This window comes from Dama dama, chromosome 33 (assembly GCF_033118175.1).
Source record: "Dama dama isolate Ldn47 chromosome 33, ASM3311817v1, whole genome shotgun sequence".
Lineage (NCBI taxonomy): Eukaryota > Metazoa > Chordata > Mammalia > Artiodactyla > Cervidae > Dama > Dama dama.
The window spans coordinates 46,493,740-46,512,575 of record NC_083713.1 but is presented as its reverse complement, the minus strand read 5'-3'; the positions used below and the strand labels follow the sequence as shown (position 1 = coordinate 46,512,575).

Sequence of the window (18,836 nt, the reverse complement as noted above, 5' to 3'; positions counted from 1 at the left end):
GTGAGGAAGGGACAGCAGGGCAGGCCCAGCTCAACTCTGACCTGCTCCCTTTAGGAAAATATGCCCAGTGCCCTCCTCTGCATAGCTCTGTGCTCTAAGCAGGACTCACCCCCAAGGGAAATGGAACTGACTCTCCTGCTCCAGCATAGCCAATACCTGAATGGGGAACCTAATTCTGGGGTTCACTTACCAAGTTCATTTGGCTCTCATACAAACGTGTCCCTGAACCTAACTTTAGTAATAAAAGATGTGAGATTTTGATTTCTAGTTTCATTGCTTTGCTTTCCTTCTCAATTCCACTCAGGATCCAGGTGGGAAAGGGGTACATATTATTAGAGGCCCCCTTGGTTGGGTTGCCAGATTTAACAAACAGGAAGATAGCATGCCCAGCTGAACTTGAATGTCAAATAAACAGCAAATAATGTTTTCATATAAATAATAAATCAGTGTTACATCTGGTCATACTACCCCCCTTGGAAATGCCAAAAATACTCTCCAGTTGCACTGACTCACACCAGTAAAGACCATAAATGGAAAAGATAATGTGACTTCAGTTTGCTCCTGGAATCCTATAGCATATGATATTCAACTAGAGATGAAAGGTTGGATGGGCTGAGTGTTCATATCACAGAGCTATACCCACCAGGACGGCTGAGATCCAAGATTCTTCATAAAAGTAAGTGTAGAAAACAAACTACAATGACAACCACAAGTATGGCCCCACACGCTTTTGCCCCTACCTCACTGTAGTTGAGTTTGTTCTGCCTCGCCAGCATGATCTCCGGGGTATCAGGCATTATATGAACTTGAGTCTTGTCTTTGTCCCAGGCCTCTGTGTATAAGCGCTATCAAAGAATATGTTGATAGGAAAGAAAGAACATGTTGATAGAAGACCATTTGAAACAGGCATACCTCTCGAATTTTCAAAGGATGTGAGGCCTCCGGTTGCGTTGAGGCGGAGGACTAGGACATTCTCTGATGTCTCCACAGCGGATTCAGACATCCCTTCGTCTTGGGAGATGCAAGACGAGCCTGCATTCAATTCACTGCAGGGATATCCGGCCTTACTTCAAGTCAGAACATATGACCCCACACTTGCATGGACAATTTTAACTCCACTAGTGATTAACGTCTCAGAACCTCTTTTTGCATCTTGGAGAAGCTTGAGGCAGCTGGAGCTCACCTTGTTCATGTTGATGGCGTTGTTCTTGGCCAGCACCTGTTCCAGGGAATCAGGCACACTGGTGAATTTCAGCGTATCTGGAGGCTGGCGGTAGATGTTATCGCTCAGTATCTCTGCAGCTCTCTTACACTTGACCACTTCCACAGACCCAATGGGGACCCAGCCAATGCCCTTCAGCCACTGGAGATCAGACTTGTAAACATTCTGTGAGGAGGAAAAAGGCAGGAACTCTTTAGCAAGACTGAAAAATTTAGGGTCAATGTGCAAATAGAGTCAATAATAAAGTACGATTCTGGTTGTTGCTTTTATAGAAAGCAGGCTCGTTGTATTAGGCAGACCAGCAGAGGAAGTATGTTCAAAAATGACCCAGAAAAGTAACAAAAAATGATCAAATATTTCAAGTTGTTAGGACAGGAGTAATTGAAATGAGTATCTTCTGTCAGCCAGTTCAGTGGGTGTTCACTCTGTGACAAGAGGAAAAGAAGCTAACCCAGAGAAAAAGAAACCATGGAGACATCCAGCTATAGGCTTTCAGTAAATAAATGTTAGGTCTAGTCAAATGAAACACTCTGAAGCTATTAAAAGCCATATTTTAAAGAATATCAATGACTTGTAGAAACATCCTTAATATGATGCTAACAAAAAAATAGCACAGAAAACAAAATGTGTATTACATGAGCAGGAGAGGGCTTTTATAGTGGTTGGATTATTATTGCCTTCTATGTGTTTTTTCTTATATTTCAAAAATATCTGTAATGCTCTTTTTTCTAAGCAACAAGAAGTTAAAATATAATGACAGGACTTTCCTGGCGATGGTTAAGACAGTGCTCCCAATGTAGGGCGCTTGGGTTCAATCCCTGCTCAGAGAACTAAGATTCCACATGTGGCCAGAAAACAAAACAGAACAATAATGACAAAGAGCCCCTGAAGCCCAGAGGCAGACCTTTGGCTATTTTAACACTGGTCAAGATTCAGGACTAAAAAATGATCATCTTATTGGTCCGCAACCCGGCTCTTCACCAAATTCTCAGGATGGGAAGCGTGGACTCCTTTCCAGAATTGTTTTTCCATGTCTTTATTTGACACTTTAAGTAATTTTTTCTGCTAAAGACTTTCATGTCCTTAGTAGGTTTTCATAACTACTTCACAGTGGTGGAATTGGACCTTGCCCAGCTCTTTTGAAGGATTTTTACCTGGAACGGCATTCTAAGTAGAGCATACACGTGGCTCTTTTACTGTCTAGACTAAAAGCCTGTTGGAATTGCTTTATGCTGAGTAGTTACTACCACTTAAATAACAGCAAGAATGAAAACAATAACATTTTACATTATTGGATTGCTTAACTTTCATATGCTTCCCACATTGTTAAGACTATGTGACTATGAGAAGGAGGGGATCTCAAAAGGGCACCTGACAAATGCAGCCAAGTGGTCTGTCAATGCAGTCACTCCACGGGTGACGTTAACCGTTTTTAACTACCTTCCTTGTGCAGGCAAAGCCTTCTTTGTAAAACATAGGGCCCTGCCTCTTGTGGAAGGCTACAGAACAGATGTGGAAGTTGCCACAGGTAGGCCACACAATTTCTAGGAACAACAATTTAATGACTAATTATTGTTAATTCATGTTATTCTTCAAAGTCCTCTAATGCTTAATAATTCCTTCAAACATCTATAAAACATATGCTGCAAAAAATGCGCTGCTCACATCCAGATTTGAGATGTGCCTCTGCTTTGAATAGGTACTAGGTTCTGTCATTACCTTGTGACTGCTCCACAGAGAGCCCTGCTGAGAAGAGAAAGTGCCAGGGAAATGACCCAATAGCATCCAGACTCAGTGACTTCTCTTATTTCATAAGAATAACAAGGAATCTTGCAGCAGTATTATACTAATGAAAAACTTAATTGTTTTCCAAGGAGGCTAAAAACAAATTCTTGAGTAATTGTTTAAATACATGTAAATCCATGGCTGATTCATATCAATGTATGACAAAACCCACTGGAAAAAAAAAATAATAATAATAAAAAATTAAAAAAAAAAAAGAAAAAAAAAATAAAAAACAAAATGTGTTCTTTCCCCCTTAAAAGAATAAAATAAAAGGTCTCCCTGTGGTAGACCTGGAATTCCAACAATGCTTAATTCCAGTTTTATTTTTATAAGACCAAGTCCGGTCGGTAAACTTCACTTCCTTATAAAACCTAGTAATGTATCCATAATCAAACAGTAAAACTATTTTCTGATTCACATCTCATTCACTAAATAAGAAATCCTAGCTTGAGTAGCCCAGTGAGTTGTTTACAAAGGATAGCTTTCATATGGTTCAAGCTCCTTCTGTACACGGCTCTGCTATAGACACAGTACTCACGTCACTCTGGAGGTCATAGGCCTGCCGAGCATGGATGACGTCGCTCTGGTCGGGCAGGCACGTCCACTGGTGCAGGTAGTTCTTGTAGTCTATGTCACTGACCAAGGTCTGGCACTTCTTGGCCAGCACCACCCCCAGCATGTCCACTGGGCTGCTGAACTTGGTCTTCCACTTCTCAAAGTCCTTCTTGTACTCCCGGTCACTCTGGATCTTGGCCACATGCATGGACCACATCATCTTGGGGTCATCTTTGATGTCCCGGGCTCCAATGTGGTGGCCAAGCTGCTTGCGGTAACCATCTTTGTATTTGTACTGAAATGAAAATGCACAAATCAGATTTTCATTAGAAGCCTTTAGAGGTCACAAGTCTGTACAAATCATCTTGCTTATATACAGTTGTAAGCTGGCTTTTGCTAATAAGTACTAACTCAAGGCAGTAGCCTACCTTTCCTCTAGAAGCTTATAGTGGGAATAAAATAGATGGAATTTATATGATTGTAGTGTATACCCCAAATCACCTACAGCCTAGTAATAATGAATAGTTCCAGAGGCAGGACGTGCACCCAGTGCAGAGGCCATTTGGACCAAGGAACTTGGAGAAATGGGTTAGACACTAAAAGCATATCAGAAAAGAGATGCGCTCAGTGACAAGATGGGTTTAATAAGTAGTAAAATGATTGTCTGGTTTCTCTGAGGATAAAGTCAAGGTCAAGGACTACCTGCAGCAGCAACAGAAAAGAATTTAACATTTCATAATGGATTCAGACATTCAGTGATCGTGGCAAATTTGGCATCATTTTGCAAACTGATTCAACTAAGGGAGCTGATGTAGCAGCCCAGCTGGTTAGAGCACATTCCTAATCAAGTCATAGGTTCTCATCTCTCATGGACTAACAGTGTTTTTATTATTCCATGGCCAATGACATCGTCCCAGAATCTAAGTTAATTATCCAAAATACATGTTTCTAGTCACAGAGATAACTGAGTGAGGAAGTATAAATGAGTCAGCAGAGGCAATAAAGTACAGTGGGAAGGAATGAGATGGACTAGAGTTTCAACTCCACCACCGACTAAGAGTTTGATTTTAGACAAGCTGCTTAAGCAATCCACAAAACAGGGATAATCACAACACTTACATCCTAGGGTGATTATGAAAAATAAGTGACATAATGCATGTAATACTCTTAGCACAGATTTCTCAGTGCTTTTGGTTATCATTATTTTGGTATCTATTATTATTTGTATTAATCCACTTGTAGGAAAGGCCCAACGTATGTAAACTAAAGTGAGTCACTAATATGATCTTCCTACATAAAACACAGTGTATTACCATATTCCCAAATAGTGGGCCTTGAATTTTAGAGCAGTGGTCTGTTCTCCAAGAATCCCCTGAGGTACCAGGGAAGGATGATGGTTTTATCCTGTAAGGTACAAGCCACAAGCCAGGTGCTGGTGTTAAGGGTGCAAGCTTGGGCTAGTCTGGTACTGATCGACTGTCTTCTCATGGTCGTATAAGGGTGAATTGTAATGATAAGTGTCATATGCATTTTTTGAGTTCAAATGCTATATAAAGCCAGGCCATGATTCTCACTGGGAGAACTTAAGTTTATGAGTCACTCTTTCCATCAGCACTGTGACAATATATAAGAACCTCCAAGCCTGCAGCTACACTCTAACAAATTCCACATGAACAGACCTTTCTCTGTTCTTGGTGGGTCAGCTTTCACTGTAGCTACTGTGTCTTAACAGTTATAAAAATTTAATAAACATTCACTTTTTCATTTCCCTCAAAGCTAGATTTTAGAAAAATCCTACACAAATACATCAGGCTTTATTTCCAAAGGGCCAGGAAAGTTCTTTTCAAAGATTTTGTTCAGTGAAAATGTCCCTTCAGGCTGACCACATACTTGCAGTAAAACTGACAACTCACATCACTGATGATGTCCCTGGAGGCCTTGGCTGCTACAATTGGGATGGCATCGCTTCGCAAGTCATAGCCTTTCTTCTTTGCCTCTTCATGAGCGAGTTTGTACAGACTCTAAATTTGAGCAGGAAAAAAAAAAATCAGTTAGATGTTGACATTCATATCCAAATATTAACAGAGAACTAAGACAATTCACTAAGTTCTACACAGGTAGGTGCCTGAAATCATCTCACTGTTGAGAGTCCTATGCTTTGTGATTTTTTTAGCAAAGTTGAGTCTTAAAAATGATACCTATATGGAACATGGGACCTTTGTTTTTCATTTTTAAAGTTATGTTACATTAACTATATATAGAGGTATTATTCCTTGTGTCAAAATTTTGAGTTTTAACAATGAATCAGTTTTGGAAAGGTGAAACGAATGGGTCTAGGTGGCAAAAGTGGACAGGAGGAAAACTAATTCAATCTAGATTTATTCTGCACCAACTCTGTGCTGTGGCAGGGCTTGGTACTTGAGAGCCAAAGATGAATATGACCTCTCTCACTTTCAAGGTTGCCTGAGTACTGATGGAAAGACTGATGTGGAACTAGCTGCCAAGAAGTCAAACTACAAATGGTGCTTTAGCCATGTTATTAGAACAAACTCCAGGAAGGAGAAATTGGTTCCGAATTCAAAGATCAGGAAGTTTTCTGCAGAGGGAGTAATCTTTGCATTGGACCTTGATAAATATGGTTTCAATAGACTGAGATGGTGGTCAAGGGCACAGGGAATTATGAATCAAAGTACGAGGGATGTCAAAGGAGGTGGGGGCAGCGTCAGGCGGAGGAAATGGCCACACAGGGCTGAAGAAAGTCAGGAGTTGGGCTGTGAAGGCCTGGCGATAAGTTTGTGCTTAACTCTATACGAAATGGGAAACCCACAACAATATTTGAGGGAGAATGACATCATCAAATTTGCATTTTATCTTCCTGTCCTAAATGAGAAAGAAACACAACAGAATTGAACTAAGCTAAGAGAGAAAAGTCAGAGAAAGCAGACCAGGCAGGTGAGGCCCTCAGTTCAGGACATTCGTCCTGGGCCTCTTTGAACCAACCGCAACATACAGCAGCTCTGAGCTTTTGCAGTAAAGACAGAGCTGACAATTCCAAAAATGCTGAGTGGCTAGTTTCAAGGGCCCTTTGCCTCTTAAAACACTTGTTCATATAGCATGTACTTTCCTGTAGCATTATGGGACCTATACTGCAAGTTGAGTTGAAAACTCCCTTCTTTTTGAGAGTGGCACTTGATGTTTTTAGTTTGGGATGACAATTTAGTTATATAAGCATTAAAAATATAGTTTGTACCCCCCCAAAATAAAATGACTTAAGTTGGTGACAAATTAATTTAAATTCTCTCAGTTATATTCTGCAGAAGAGGAATACATGTTAAAACAGGCTGTCAAAGAAAGAATATTTTCCTGGCAAGTAGCACAAAGCTGGGAGAAAGAACTAATACATCAGTGGACAGACTCTTGGATTCACAAAAATCTCCCTAGGCTTAAATCAATAGGCTCATTCTAAGAAGAAGAAATTGCCGAGATATAAATGTAAGTCGCCAAATGGATAAATACAAGATAGAAGAAGTCGAGTTTAAGACGATATAAGTTGTGTTAGGGTTCTGGTCGACCCCAAGTCCCATCTGCACCAGCAGTGACACAGTCGCCAAGGACTCCTAAGGCACAGGGTGAAGAAATGGAGGGCAAATGTCCGGAAGAGGAAATGCAAAGTCAACGGTAATCTAGTCATTCCTCACCTGCAGGACTGTGTTCGGTTCTAAGAGTCACATTCTAGCAGGGATGTCAGGGGAGGAATGTCCAGGAACTTACAACAACTCTGAGAAGAGTACTATTATAATGTTAAACCCACTTTCCAGGTGGAAAACTGAGGGACAGTGGGGATGTTTAGATTAGAAAGAGAACATGGGGTGAGTTGGTGGGGAGGCACACAGTAGCAACCCCATCTCTGTGGGGCGGGCACAGACTATGGTCTTAGAGGATTATGTGGGTCTGCAGAGAGAAACCATTGACCCAATACATGATAAGCATTTTGTAAAGGAACTGCCAGAACAAATGGGTTGATTTTTGAGGCAAGCATCCTGTCACTGAGAACACTTAAGCTAAGGCAGGATAATGGCTTATTGGGTGAGGACTCCTGCCCTAAGAGCAGAGGCTGACCTCTCAGCCTAAACATCTGTGGTAATTAAGAGAGTAGCATTGACACAGATACACTTTTTGTTACCACGTGTAAAAATAGCTAGCTAGTGGGAAGCTGCTGCCTAACACAGGGAGCTCAGCTTGTGCTCTGCAATGACCTAGACAGGTGGGGAGGTGGTGGTGGGAGGGAGGTTCAAGGAGAGGGGATATATGTAAACATATAGCTGATTCACTTTGTGGTACAGCAGAAACTAACACAACGCTATAAAGCAATTATACTTCAATTAAAAAAAATCTGTGGTTCTGATATGGGGCAACTCTATGCTCACAGAAAACAAATAGGAAATGGGCTTGCTAATGTGTATATTGATAGGTCTCCTCTGTCCCTCAGTTATTTGATTGTACTGTGATTTTAATCCTTGACTTAAACCTTATAAAAATTGTAAATTTTGACCCTAAACTATAATTTAGGAAAAATAAAGCATGTGTGGAAAATAGGTTTAGCACAGCTACGTAACATATGTGCTAAGTGCCAAGTCACTTCAGCCATGTCTGACTCTTTGCGAATCTATGGACTGTAGCCCGCCAGGCTCCTCTGTCCATGGGACTCTCCAGGCAAGAATACTGGAGTGGGTTGCCATGCCCTCCCTCCAGGGAATCTTCCTGACCCAGGGATCGAACCTGCATCTCTTATGTCTCCTGATAAGGAAGAGATAAATGTATTTTGGTATATTGCCAATTTCCTAACTTAAATGAATAAAAGAAGAAAGTCTAGTTAATCTTCTGGTTACTGCTTTAATTATCAGTTCTTAAAATTTACACTGCCTAAATGGTAATTTGTGCTACTTCAAGATTGATGCTTAGGATGGTTGTTGAGAAATGCAAGAGTTGGTACTCACATGGAGCAAGAAATGGCATTCTTTACAAATTGGTCATTTAGTATTATATCACCATGGAACAGATTAATTGAAATATGAAACTCCATGCAAATGTCATAGAACTAGCATCTGCTCCCACCTCACTGTAGTTGATTTTGTTCATTCTTGCCAACGTAATTTCTGGTGTGTCTGGCATGATGTGGACCTGGGTCTTGTCTTTGTCCCAGGCTTCTGTGTACAGACGCTAGGAAGGAAAATACAAAATGTCATCAGGAAAATAATTCAGTGTATATTTAATAGAAATTTCAGGGCCACAAGAACTTTAGAAACAAAGATAACAAGAGGTTATGCATTTTATACACATTATTTTATACATATCTTCAAGTAATCAGTTCATAGTAGAACAGATATGTATGAGTGTCTTCTGATACTCAAAATTGTATGTTAACAAAAGGAGATTTAGAATATCTTATGCAGAGATGATTTTCCATAAAAACGTGCCATTTTATCAAAATCATGAAATAACTACTGAAGTAAATGTTAAAATACAAATGGCATAGATATTAGATATGGATAGGTATATATATAGAGAGAGACAGACATATCTTTTGTTGCTCAATTCTCTATTTCTTTCTTTTCTTGATCATGCTTCTTCTCCTTTGGTCCAGCTTTAGGAGTAATGACTCTCTGAATTTTGAAGCCTCACCTTGTTCATATTGATGGCGTTGTTCTTGGCCAACACTTGTTCCAGAGAATCAGTCACACTAGTAAATTTGAATTTGTCTGGAGGCTGGCGATAGATTTTATCACTCAAAATCTCACTCGCCCTCTTGCATTTTTCCACATCTAAAGAGCCAATGGGAACCCAGCCGATGCCTCTTAGCCATTGGAGATCTGACTTGTACAAATTCTGTTAATACAAATAGTAAGTATTTATCTCTGGTTTGGGAAAACATTTTCATCAACAGGACATGAAATAAAGTAAGAACACTTTTGAAAATGTAGTTTGGTGGACAGACAGGGTATCAGACAATATTCCTTTGTGGTCTGGAGGGTTTGACATTGAACACTCACAGGAAAAGAAGAAATGTTTCCCCCCCACTTTCAGGGGCTGGAGAGGTTGGTGCCACTTATCGAACAGATGTTAATTCACTGATTTCCCACCTTTGCATGTCATTATGATCCTCAGTACTCACGTCACTCTGCAGGTCATAGGCCTGACGAGCATGGATGACATCGCTCTGGTCGGGCAGGCACGTCCACTGGTGCAGGTAGTTCTTGTAGTCTATGTCACTGACCAAGGTCTGGCACTTCTTGGCCAGCACCAGCCCCAGCATGTCTACTGGGCTGCTGAACTTGGTCTTCCACTTCTCAAAGTCCTTCTTGTACTCCCGGTCACTCTGGATCTTGCCCACGTGCATGGACCACATCATCTTGGGGTCATCTTTGATGTCCCGGGCTCCAATGTGGTGGCCGAGCTGCTTGCGGTAACCATCTTTGTATTTATACTGAAATAAAAGTAGTCATTTTAAAAAATAAAAATGAATGAAAAGGGCTAAAAGTTTTATTAATATAAAACTCTGCTATTTTAAAATTGGTAATTCTTATAGAGAAATGAATCATCTGAATATCAACTTATCTCCTCATCCTAAACTCTGACTAGTCTTCACAGCAATACTGTAATGGGAAACAGACCAAACGACATAGTTCTGTGGTTTGCAGATGTTAAATCTCTGGTAATAAAGGCAGCAACACTTTTCAGAAAATCAACTGGAGTTAATATGGCCTTTTTTCCTTTTTTTTATCTTGGGCAAGTGAAATCATTAACCCAGAAGTTTTACACGTGATTTTGAGAATGCTACTCCTAAGTGCGCGGGGACCATTTCACCCCCAGCCCTCTGCATCCCTCCCAAATGAGGCTCTGCTGACTTTCACTGAGGGACAGAACTCCCGAAACAGACTGGCTTGTGTTTCCATCCTTTCGTACCTGGTCTACTGAAGATGAAATTTGGGTGAGGTTTGTTGGGATTCCTTGAGGGGGAAAAATAGATTATATGACTGCAAGAAAGTGGTTTGTTGGTGGTGGTGGTAAGAGCTGATTGTGGATTATCTTCTGTCCACTTTAGGGAACAACATCACACAAATCCTAGCATATATTTACAGAAGTCTAAATTCTCCACCAAAGGCACTTCTTTCAGAGACAGCAGAAAGAGAAATCAGGCTCACTATATTGTTGGTTTAGGATGTCATAAAACTCTTTTTTCATTTAAAAATAATTCAAAAGGAAGTACTTAAGGTAGTTTTTCAAAGAAAGGGTTGGCAAAAATCCAGAGCAGGTTTGGGGAAAGGCAAACTTTCCTAAACCTGTCTTGTGCCGGATCTTTTTCTTATATTGACCCAATACATGTAGCCATGTTTTTTTTCCAGCTTTCTTCCTGTCATCTTCTTATTTCTATGTGCTCTAAATATGCAGATGAATGCCTCATAATTATGGATGCAAACAAATTCAGTTCAGTCACTCAGTCGTGTCCATCTCTTTGCAATCCCATGGGCTGCACCATGCCAGGCTTCCCTGTCCATCACCAACTCCTGGAGCTTACTCAAACTCATGTCTATTGAGTCGGTGATGCCATTCAACCATCTCATCCTCTGTCATCCCTGTTTCCTTCCACTTTCAATCTTGCCCAGCATCAGGGTCTTTTCCAATGAGTCAGTTCTCATCAGGTGGCCAAAGTATTGGAGTTTCAGCTTCAGCATCAGTCCTTCCAATGAATATCCAGGACTGATCTCCTTTAGGATGGACTGGTTGGATATCCTTGCAGTCCAAAGGACTCTCAAGAGTCTTCTCCAACACCACAATTCAAAAGCATCAGTTCTTCGGCATTCAGCTTTCTTTATAGTCCAACTCTCATATCCATACACGACTATTGAAAAAACCATAGCTTTGACTAGACGGACCTTTGTCGGCAAAGTAATGTCTCTGCTTTGTAATATGCTATCTAGGTTGGTCATGGTATGAAAGGGCAAAAAGATACAAACAAATGTAGACTCAAATTCTTTTTTTTTTTAATTGAAGTTTAGGATACTCGCTCTGCCTATGGGGCCTGAATACTAAAATCTTTCGGAGTTAAATTATTAAAGGGCTTTACAAATGAAAGACTCCATTTGAAGCATAATAAATGTGCTTTAACAGACACCCAGAAGAACCGTGCTTCTTCTGACTTCTGATTCTGCCTTCCCACCCCATCCAGTCACGTGTATCTGTACATCCCTGGAGTATTGGTACTCACATCACTGATGATGTCCCTGGAGGCCTTGGCTGCCACGATCGGGATGGCATCGCTTCGCAAGTCGTAGCCTTTCTTCTTTGCCTCTTCGTTGGCGAGTTTGTACAGAGTCTATAGGAGGAAAGTCAGAGTTAAAACAGGTTTGACTGTGAAAGATTTGACGGCAACAATCTGGAGTTTATCAAGTGACCTATCACAAAATTTAAAAAAGGAAAGTCTCTGGAAACAACTTCCTAGCAATATTGGAAAGTAAATAAATTATATTTTACCAAAAAACTCTGTAGCATAAGAAACAAATGAAACATATCAATGAGTATTAACATAGAATAATCTCTTATTTGTATCATTATAGATTAATATATATATAATATGTAGGTTATATGACATATTATGTATATCAACATAGATTAATATAATTTAGTGATATAGATTGATGGACAAAGCATCAATTTATACATCTTAAGTGAAAAGAAACCTGTAGGACAATATGTTTAATATTACTCATTTGATGAAAAATAACATTTATATACTCTTATTCACTTGTTATTAAAAAATTTTGATAATCATGTGATATTTTATAATATTTAAAAAACAAATGAGGAAACAATCAAAGCATAACTTAAAGTTAACTTGAGGATGATCACAACTTTAAGATTCTAACTTTTGGCTGCCTCATATTAGTAAAACATGCACCTATAAAATTGCATTTTACTTTAAAAAATAGTAATCAGCCTTGTCAACGGAGAGTACTTTTTTCTCATGCCTAAGGTTCTCTTTCTATGAAAGGAGCTTGATTATTTCATTTCTGCCCTGGAGAGCTGCAGCGACTTCCTGATGTGTCCAGTTGGTGAGGAAGGGACAGCAGGGCAGGCCCAGCTCAACTCTGACCTGCTCCCTTTAGGAAAATATGCCCAGTGCCCTCCTCTGCATAGCTCTGTGCTCTAAGCAGGACTCACCCCCAAGGGAAATGGAACTGACTCTCCTGCTCCAGCATAGCCAATACCTGAATGGGGAACCTAATTCTGGGGTTCACTTACCAAGTTCATTTGGCTCTCATACAAACGTGTCCCTGAACCTAACTTTAGTAATAAAAGATGTGAGATTTTGATTTCTAGTTTCATTGCTTTGCTTTCCTTCTCAATTCCACTCAGGATCCAGGTGGGAAAGGGGTACATATTATTAGAGGCCCCCTTGGTTGGGTTGCCAGATTTAACAAACAGGAAGATAGCATGCCCAGCTGAACTTGAATGTCAAATAAACAGCAAATAATGTTTTCATATAAATAATAAATCAGTGTTACATCTGGTCATACTACCCCCCTTGGAAATGCCAAAAATACTCTCCAGTTGCACTGACTCACACCAGTAAAGACCATAAATGGAAAAGATAATGTGACTTCAGTTTGCTCCTGGAATCCTATAGCATATGATATTCAACTAGAGATGAAAGGTTGGATGGGCTGAGTGTTCATATCACAGAGCTATACCCACCAGGACGGCTGAGATCCAAGATTCTTCATAAAAGTAAGTGTAGAAAACAAACTACAATGACAACCACAAGTATGGCCCCACACGCTTTTGCCCCTACCTCACTGTAGTTGAGTTTGTTCTGCCTCGCCAGCATGATCTCCGGGGTATCAGGCATTATATGAACTTGAGTCTTGTCTTTGTCCCAGGCCTCTGTGTATAAGCGCTATCAAAGAATATGTTGATAGGAAAGAAAGAACATGTTGATAGAAGACCATTTGAAACAGAATTACAAAAAGTCAATTAAAGCAGGAATGTTATTGACCTAATTAGGAAGAAATAAATCAGACTAAGATATAGAGTATTCAACTGAGGTTTGAATCTTAATGATGGTTATCAGGGTCACAACTGAGGATAACAGAAATTACTTAGAGGATTTCAAGTATGTCATTTAGGAGGTAAACATGACCCCACACTTGCATGGACAATTTTAACTCCACTAGTGATTAACGTCTCAGAACCTCTTTTTGCATCTTGGAGAAGCTTGAGGCAGCTGGAGCTCACCTTGTTCATGTTGATGGCGTTGTTCTTGGCCAGCACCTGTTCCAGGGAATCAGGCACACTGGTGAATTTCAGCGTATCTGGAGGCTGGCGGTAGATGTTATCGCTCAGTATCTCTGCAGCTCTCTTACACTTGACCACTTCCACAGACCCAATGGGGACCCAGCCAATGCCCTTCAGCCACTGGAGATCAGACTTGTAAACATTCTGTGAGGAGGAAAAAGGCAGGAACTCTTTAGCAAGACTGAAAAATTTAGGGTCAATGTGCAAATAGAGTCAATAATAAAGTACGATTCTGGTTGTTGCTTTTATAGAAAGCAGGCTCGTTGTATTAGGCAGACCAGCAGAGGAAGTATGTTCAAAAATGACCCAGAAAAGTAACAAAAAATGATCAAATATTTCAAGTTGTTAGGACAGGAGTAATTGAAATGAGTATCTTCTGTCAGCCAGTTCAGTGGGTGTTCACTCTGTGACAAGAGGAAAAGAAGCTAACCCAGAGAAAAAGAAACCATGGAGACATCCAGCTATAGGCTTTCAGTAAATAAATGTTAGGTCTAGTCAAATGAAACACTCTGAAGCTATTAAAAGCCATATTTTAAAGAATATCAATGACTTGTAGAAACATCCTTAATATGATGCTAACAAAAAAATAGCACAGAAAACAAAATGTGTATTACATGAGCAGGAGAGGGCTTTTATAGTGGTTGGATTATTATTGCCTTCTATGTGTTTTTTCTTATATTTCAAAAATATCTGTAATGCTCTTTTTTCTAAGCAACAAGAAGTTAAAATATAATGACAGGACTTTCCTGGCGATGGTTAAGACAGTGCTCCCAATGTAGGGCGCTTGGGTTCAATCCCTGCTCAGAGAACTAAGATTCCACATGTGGCCAGAAAACAAAACAGAACAATAATGACAAAGAGCCCCTGAAGCCCAGAGGCAGACCTTTGGCTATTTTAACACTGGTCAAGATTCAGGACTAAAAAATGATCATCTTATTGGTCCGCAACCCGGCTCTTCACCAAATTCTCAGGATGGGAAGCGTGGACTCCTTTCCAGAATTGTTTTTCCATGTCTTTATTTGACACTTTAAGTAATTTTTTCTGCTAAAGACTTTCATGTCCTTAGTAGGTTTTCATAACTACTTCACAGTGGTGGAATTGGACCTTGCCCAGCTCTTTTGAAGGATTTTTACCTGGAACGGCATTCTAAGTAGAGCATACACGTGGCTCTTTTACTGTCTAGACTAAAAGCCTGTTGGAATTGCTTTATGCTGAGTAGTTACTACCACTTAAATAACAGCAAGAATGAAAACAATAACATTTTACATTATTGGATTGCTTAACTTTCATATGCTTCCCACATTGTTAAGACTATGTGACTATGAGAAGGAGGGGATCTCAAAAGGGCACCTGACAAATGCAGCCAAGTGGTCTGTCAATGCAGTCACTCCACGGGTGACGTTAACCGTTTTTAACTACCTTCCTTGTGCAGGCAAAGCCTTCTTTGTAAAACATAGGGCCCTGCCTCTTGTGGAAGGCTACAGAACAGATGTGGAAGTTGCCACAGGTAGGCCACACAATTTCTAGGAACAACAATTTAATGACTAATTATTGTTAATTCATGTTATTCTTCAAAGTCCTCTAATGCTTAATAATTCCTTCAAACATCTATAAAACATATGCTGCAAAAAATGCGCTGCTCACATCCAGATTTGAGATGTGCCTCTGCTTTGAATAGGTACTAGGTTCTGTCATTACCTTGTGACTGCTCCACAGAGAGCCCTGCTGAGAAGAGAAAGTGCCAGGGAAATGACCCAATAGCATCCAGACTCAGTGACTTCTCTTATTTCATAAGAATAACAAGGAATCTTGCAGCAGTATTATACTAATGAAAAACTTAATTGTTTTCCAAGGAGGCTAAAAACAAATTCTTGAGTAATTGTTTAAATACATGTAAATCCATGGCTGATTCATATCAATGTATGACAAAACCCACTGGAAAAAAAAAATAATAATAATAAAAAATTAAAAAAAAAAAAGAAAAAAAAAATAAAAAACAAAATGTGTTCTTTCCCCCTTAAAAGAATAAAATAAAAGGTCTCCCTGTGGTAGACCTGGAATTCCAACAATGCTTAATTCCAGTTTTATTTTTATAAGACCAAGTCCGGTCGGTAAACTTCACTTCCTTATAAAACCTAGTAATGTATCCATAATCAAACAGTAAAACTATTTTCTGATTCACATCTCATTCACTAAATAAGAAATCCTAGCTTGAGTAGCCCAGTGAGTTGTTTACAAAGGATAGCTTTCATATGGTTCAAGCTCCTTCTGTACACGGCTCTGCTATAGACACAGTACTCACGTCACTCTGGAGGTCATAGGCCTGCCGAGCATGGATGACGTCGCTCTGGTCGGGCAGGCACGTCCACTGGTGCAGGTAGTTCTTGTAGTCTATGTCACTGACCAAGGTCTGGCACTTCTTGGCCAGCACCACCCCCAGCATGTCCACTGGGCTGCTGAACTTGGTCTTCCACTTCTCAAAGTCCTTCTTGTACTCCCGGTCACTCTGGATCTTGGCCACATGCATGGACCACATCATCTTGGGGTCATCTTTGATGTCCCGGGCTCCAATGTGGTGGCCAAGCTGCTTGCGGTAACCATCTTTGTATTTGTACTGAAATGAAAATGCACAAATCAGATTTTCATTAGAAGCCTTTAGAGGTCACAAGTCTGTACAAATCATCTTGCTTATATACAGTTGTAAGCTGGCTTTTGCTAATAAGTACTAACTCAAGGCAGTAGCCTACCTTTCCTCTAGAAGCTTATAGTGGGAATAAAATAGATGGAATTTATATGATTGTAGTGTATACCCCAAATCACCTACAGCCTAGTAATAATGAATAGTTCCAGAGGCAGGACGTGCACCCAGTGCAGAGGCCATTTGGACCAAGGAACTTGGAGAAATGGGTTAGACACTAAAAGCATATCAGAAAAGAGATGCGCTCAGTGACAAGATGGGTTTAATAAGTAGTAAAATGATTGTCTGGTTTCTCTGAGGATAAAGTCAAGGTCAAGGACTACCTGCAGCAGCAACAGAAAAGAATTTAACATTTCATAATGGATTCAGACATTCAGTGATCGTGGCAAATTTGGCATCATTTTGCAAACTGATTCAACTAAGGGAGCTGATGTAGCAGCCCAGCTGGTTAGAGCACATTCCTAATCAAGTCATAGGTTCTCATCTCTCATGGACTAACAGTGTTTTTATTATTCCATGGCCAATGACATCGTCCCAGAATCTAAGTTAATTATCCAAAATACATGTTTCTAGTCACAGAGATAACTGAGTGAGGAAGTATAAATGAGTCAGCAGAGGCAATAAAGTACAGTGGGAAGGAATGAGATGGACTAGAGTTTCAACTCCACCACCGACTAAGAGTTTGATTTTAGACAAGCTGCTTAAGCAATCCACAAAACAGGGATAATCACAACACTTACATCCTAGGGTGATTATGAAAAATAAGTGACATAATGCATGTAATACTCTTAGCACAGATTTCTCAGTGCTTTTGGTTATCATTATTTTGGTATCTATTATTATTTGTATTAATCCACTTGTAGGAAAGGCCCAACGTATGTAAACTAAAGTGAGTCACTAATATGATCTTCCTACATAAAACACAGTGTATTACCATATTCCCAAATAGTGGGCCTTGAATTTTAGAGCAGTGGTCTGTTCTCCAAGAATCCCCTGAGGTACCAGGGAAGGATGATGGTTTTATCCTGTAAGGTACAAGCCACAAGCCAGGTGCTGGTGTTAAGGGTGCAAGCTTGGGCTAGTCTGGTACTGATCGACTGTCTTCTCATGGTCGTATAAGGGTGAATTGTAATGATAAGTGTCATATGCATTTTTTGAGTTCAAATGCTATATAAAGCCAGGCCATGATTCTCACTGGGAGAACTTAAGTTTATGAGTCACTCTTTCCATCAGCACTGTGACAATATATAAGAACCTCCAAGCCTGCAGCTACACTCTAACAAATTCCACATGAACAGACCTTTCTCTGTTCTTGGTGGGTCAGCTTTCACTGTAGCTACTGTGTCTTAACAGTTATAAAAATTTAATAAACATTCACTTTTTCATTTCCCTCAAAGCTAGATTTTAGAAAAATCCTACACAAATACATCAGGCTTTATTTCCAAAGGGCCAGGAAAGTTCTTTTCAAAGATTTTGTTCAGTGAAAATGTCCCTTCAGGCTGACCACATACTTGCAGTAAAACTGACAACTCACATCACTGATGATGTCCCTGGAGGCCTTGGCTGCTACAATTGGGATGGCATCGCTTCGCAAGTCATAGCCTTTCTTCTTTGCCTCTTCATGAGCGAGTTTGTACAGACTCTAAATTTGAGCAGGAAAAAAAAAAATCAGTTAGATGTTGACATTCATATCCAAATATTAACAGAGAACTAAGACAATTCACTAAGTTCTACACAGGTAGGTGCCTGAAATCATCTCACTGTTGAGAGTCCTATGCTTTGTGATTTTTTTAGCAAAGTTGAGTCTTAAAAATGATACCTATATGGAACATGGGACCTTTGTTTTTCATTTTTAAAGTTATGTTACATTAACTATATATAGAGGTATTATTCCTTGTGTCAAAATTTTGAGTTTTAACAATGAATCAGTTTTGGAAAGGTGAAACGAATGGGTCTAGGTGGCAAAAGTGGACAGGAGGAAAACTAATTCAATCTAGATTTATTCTGCACCAACTCTGTGCTGTGGCAGGGCTTGGTACTTGAGAGCCAAAGATGAATATGACCTCTCTCACTTTCAAGGTTGCCTGAGTACTGATGGAAAGACTGATGTGGAACTAGCTGCCAAGAAGTCAAACTACAAATGGTGCTTTAGCCATGTTATTAGAACAAACTCCAGGAAGGAGAAATTGGTTCCGAATTCAAAGATCAGGAAGTTTTCTGCAG

The 18,836-nt window shown here is 39.9% G+C and overlaps 1 protein-coding gene across 1 annotated transcript in view; it reads right to left on the bottom strand.

The window, feature by feature from the left end:
* NEB (nebulin) overlaps window positions 1-18,836 on the bottom strand; it is a 216,959-nt gene that overhangs the window by 111,633 nt on the left and 86,490 nt on the right. The window contains exons 62-73 of the mRNA XM_061135714.1: window positions 18,148-18,255; window positions 16,218-16,529; window positions 13,856-14,059; window positions 13,413-13,517; window positions 11,829-11,936; window positions 9,735-10,046; window positions 9,245-9,448; window positions 8,678-8,782; window positions 5,476-5,583; window positions 3,546-3,857; window positions 1,184-1,387; window positions 741-845 (exon numbers count right to left, since the gene is read on the bottom strand). Of these exons, the coding sequence (XP_060991697.1) occupies window positions 741-845; window positions 1,184-1,387; window positions 3,546-3,857; window positions 5,476-5,583; window positions 8,678-8,782; window positions 9,245-9,448; window positions 9,735-10,046; window positions 11,829-11,936; window positions 13,413-13,517; window positions 13,856-14,059; window positions 16,218-16,529; window positions 18,148-18,255 (2,187 nt within the window). The remainder of the gene's footprint in view (window positions 1-740; window positions 846-1,183; window positions 1,388-3,545; window positions 3,858-5,475; window positions 5,584-8,677; window positions 8,783-9,244; window positions 9,449-9,734; window positions 10,047-11,828; window positions 11,937-13,412; window positions 13,518-13,855; window positions 14,060-16,217; window positions 16,530-18,147; window positions 18,256-18,836) is intronic.